Genomic DNA, 1840 nt, shown 5'->3' on the forward strand with positions numbered 1-1840 from the left:
TTGGTGTCTGCTTTTAGGTTGACAGTGTTTTATGTTTGCAATCGAATTCTTTTTTTTAGTAGTATAACTTTAAAATATTAATCACTCCATTTCCCCCGTTCATGCTTTTTTATGCCATGCTAGAGTCCAAGGACAACAAAGCACTTGACTTGAATACAGAAACACCAGATCTATATTCATACTCAGTGTTCAAATGCAGATGGACACTAAAACAATTGTTTTGACTTCATGTCTTCTTGATTGAGTCATATTGGAATAAGGGATGTGCCTTGGGCTTCATCATGAATACAGGACAGAGATGGGCTGGGGTCCCCCAACCCTGACTCTGCTTTTTTTTTTCGGCCAGCCTTGTGCTTTATTATAAGCCTTCTCACCAGGCCTTGACCGCATATTTGTGAAGCGGGTACAGCCTCTCTTTCCTCTGCTGCTTCTTGGTCTTCTCCCGGTGCTTGGTAAGGTGGCAGTGCATGGCTCTAGTCTTCTTGAGTCGAAGGTCCAGAGGCTTGTACTTCTTACCCTTGTAGAATTTCCTGAGGTTTTCTTTTTGAGTCTGGTTAATTACGGTGAGGACATGGGCAATGGATTTGTAGACGACTTGTATCTTGGAGAGTTTGGATGTGGCACCGCCCGTCACCTTGGCAACACAAAGCTGGGACAGCTCCATCTTCAGATCCTCTAGTTGTTTTAGCAGCTCCTCCTTCTTCTTGCTGCACAGGTCCTGAGCCTTAATCTTGGCCATAGCTGTGGTCCTCACCGCTGACTCTGCTTTCTTAAATCAATCAGTTACAGACAGCTGGCTATCTGGGAGAGTCAGAGTGAAAAAATGTGTGGCAGTGTTACTGGATGCCCCTCCCCCCTTAGGATTGTGAAACATAACCTACCTTGGCTTTTTGGGAGCCCTCTGCTGTCTCAGCACCATGTGGCTGTGCAAACTATGCACCCTCCATGGAAGCCAGGATGAAGATTGGTTCCTCTGACCCTCATGCTCATGATAACATCGCAGACAAAGCAGACCCAGAGAACGCAAGGCATAAAGGGAACCCCACACACTACAGGATACCTCCTCTGTTCACATTGGGTTTGATTACAGAAACCCAAAGGTAGACTTTTTAAGAATTTACAGACAGCTCAAAGTGTTCATGAGTGTGGGGCTGTGTGACATCACAGAGTGCATTCCATAAAGCCATCCAAATGCAGAAAGCCACATGAGGTTGTTTCTCTCAGGACTAATGGAGGAGAGCTGGTCCTGTGATATTGTCTCAGACTCCGAGAAGCCAGAGCTCCATTTTTAAAGTCTTGTTAATCACCCCAGTGATATACGTTTCTCTCTGCAGACACTTCCTTTTTTGAGACAGAGTAGCTTGGGTTGGCCATGAACTCAAAATCCTGGCTACTTTTATGCCAATTTGAAACAAGCTAGAGTTATCTGAGAGGAGGGATCCTCAATTTAGAAAATGTCTCCAAAAGATCCAAGTACAGGGCATTTTCTTAGTGATCAGTGGAGGAGGACCCAGCACATTGTGGGTGGTGCCACCCCTGGGCTGGTGGTCCTGGGCTCTATAAGAAAGCAGGCCCAGCAAGCCATGGCCAACAGGCTGGAAAGCAGCATGACTCCATGGTCTCTGCATCAGCTCCTGTCTCCATTTTCTGCCCTGTTTGAGTTCCTTCCTTGACATCTTTTGATGATGAACAGTGTTGTGGAAGTGTAAGCCAAATAACACCCCACCAAGTTGCTTTAGGTAGTAGTGTTTCATCACAGCAATAGGAGCCCTAAGTAGGACATTCACTATGCAGCTGAGGATTTGAGCTCTAGCCCTCTGTGGTAGCTTGTGGTGGCCCC

General features: G+C 46.2%; 1 protein-coding gene across 1 annotated transcript; it reads right to left on the reverse strand.

The window, feature by feature from the left end:
* Positions 1 to 335: 335 nt before the first annotated feature.
* On the reverse strand, positions 336 to 739 carry LOC127237623 (60S ribosomal protein L35). The gene has a single exon (XM_051205974.1). It carries the CDS (start codon positions 737 to 739, stop codon positions 371 to 373), a length of 369 nt encoding a protein of 122 aa, XP_051061931.1. The 3' UTR covers positions 336 to 370.
* Between the last annotated feature and the right edge of the window lie 1101 nt (positions 740 to 1840).

This window comes from Phodopus roborovskii, unplaced genomic scaffold (assembly GCF_943737965.1).
Source record: "Phodopus roborovskii unplaced genomic scaffold, PHOROB, whole genome shotgun sequence".
NCBI lineage: Eukaryota > Metazoa > Chordata > Mammalia > Rodentia > Cricetidae > Phodopus > Phodopus roborovskii.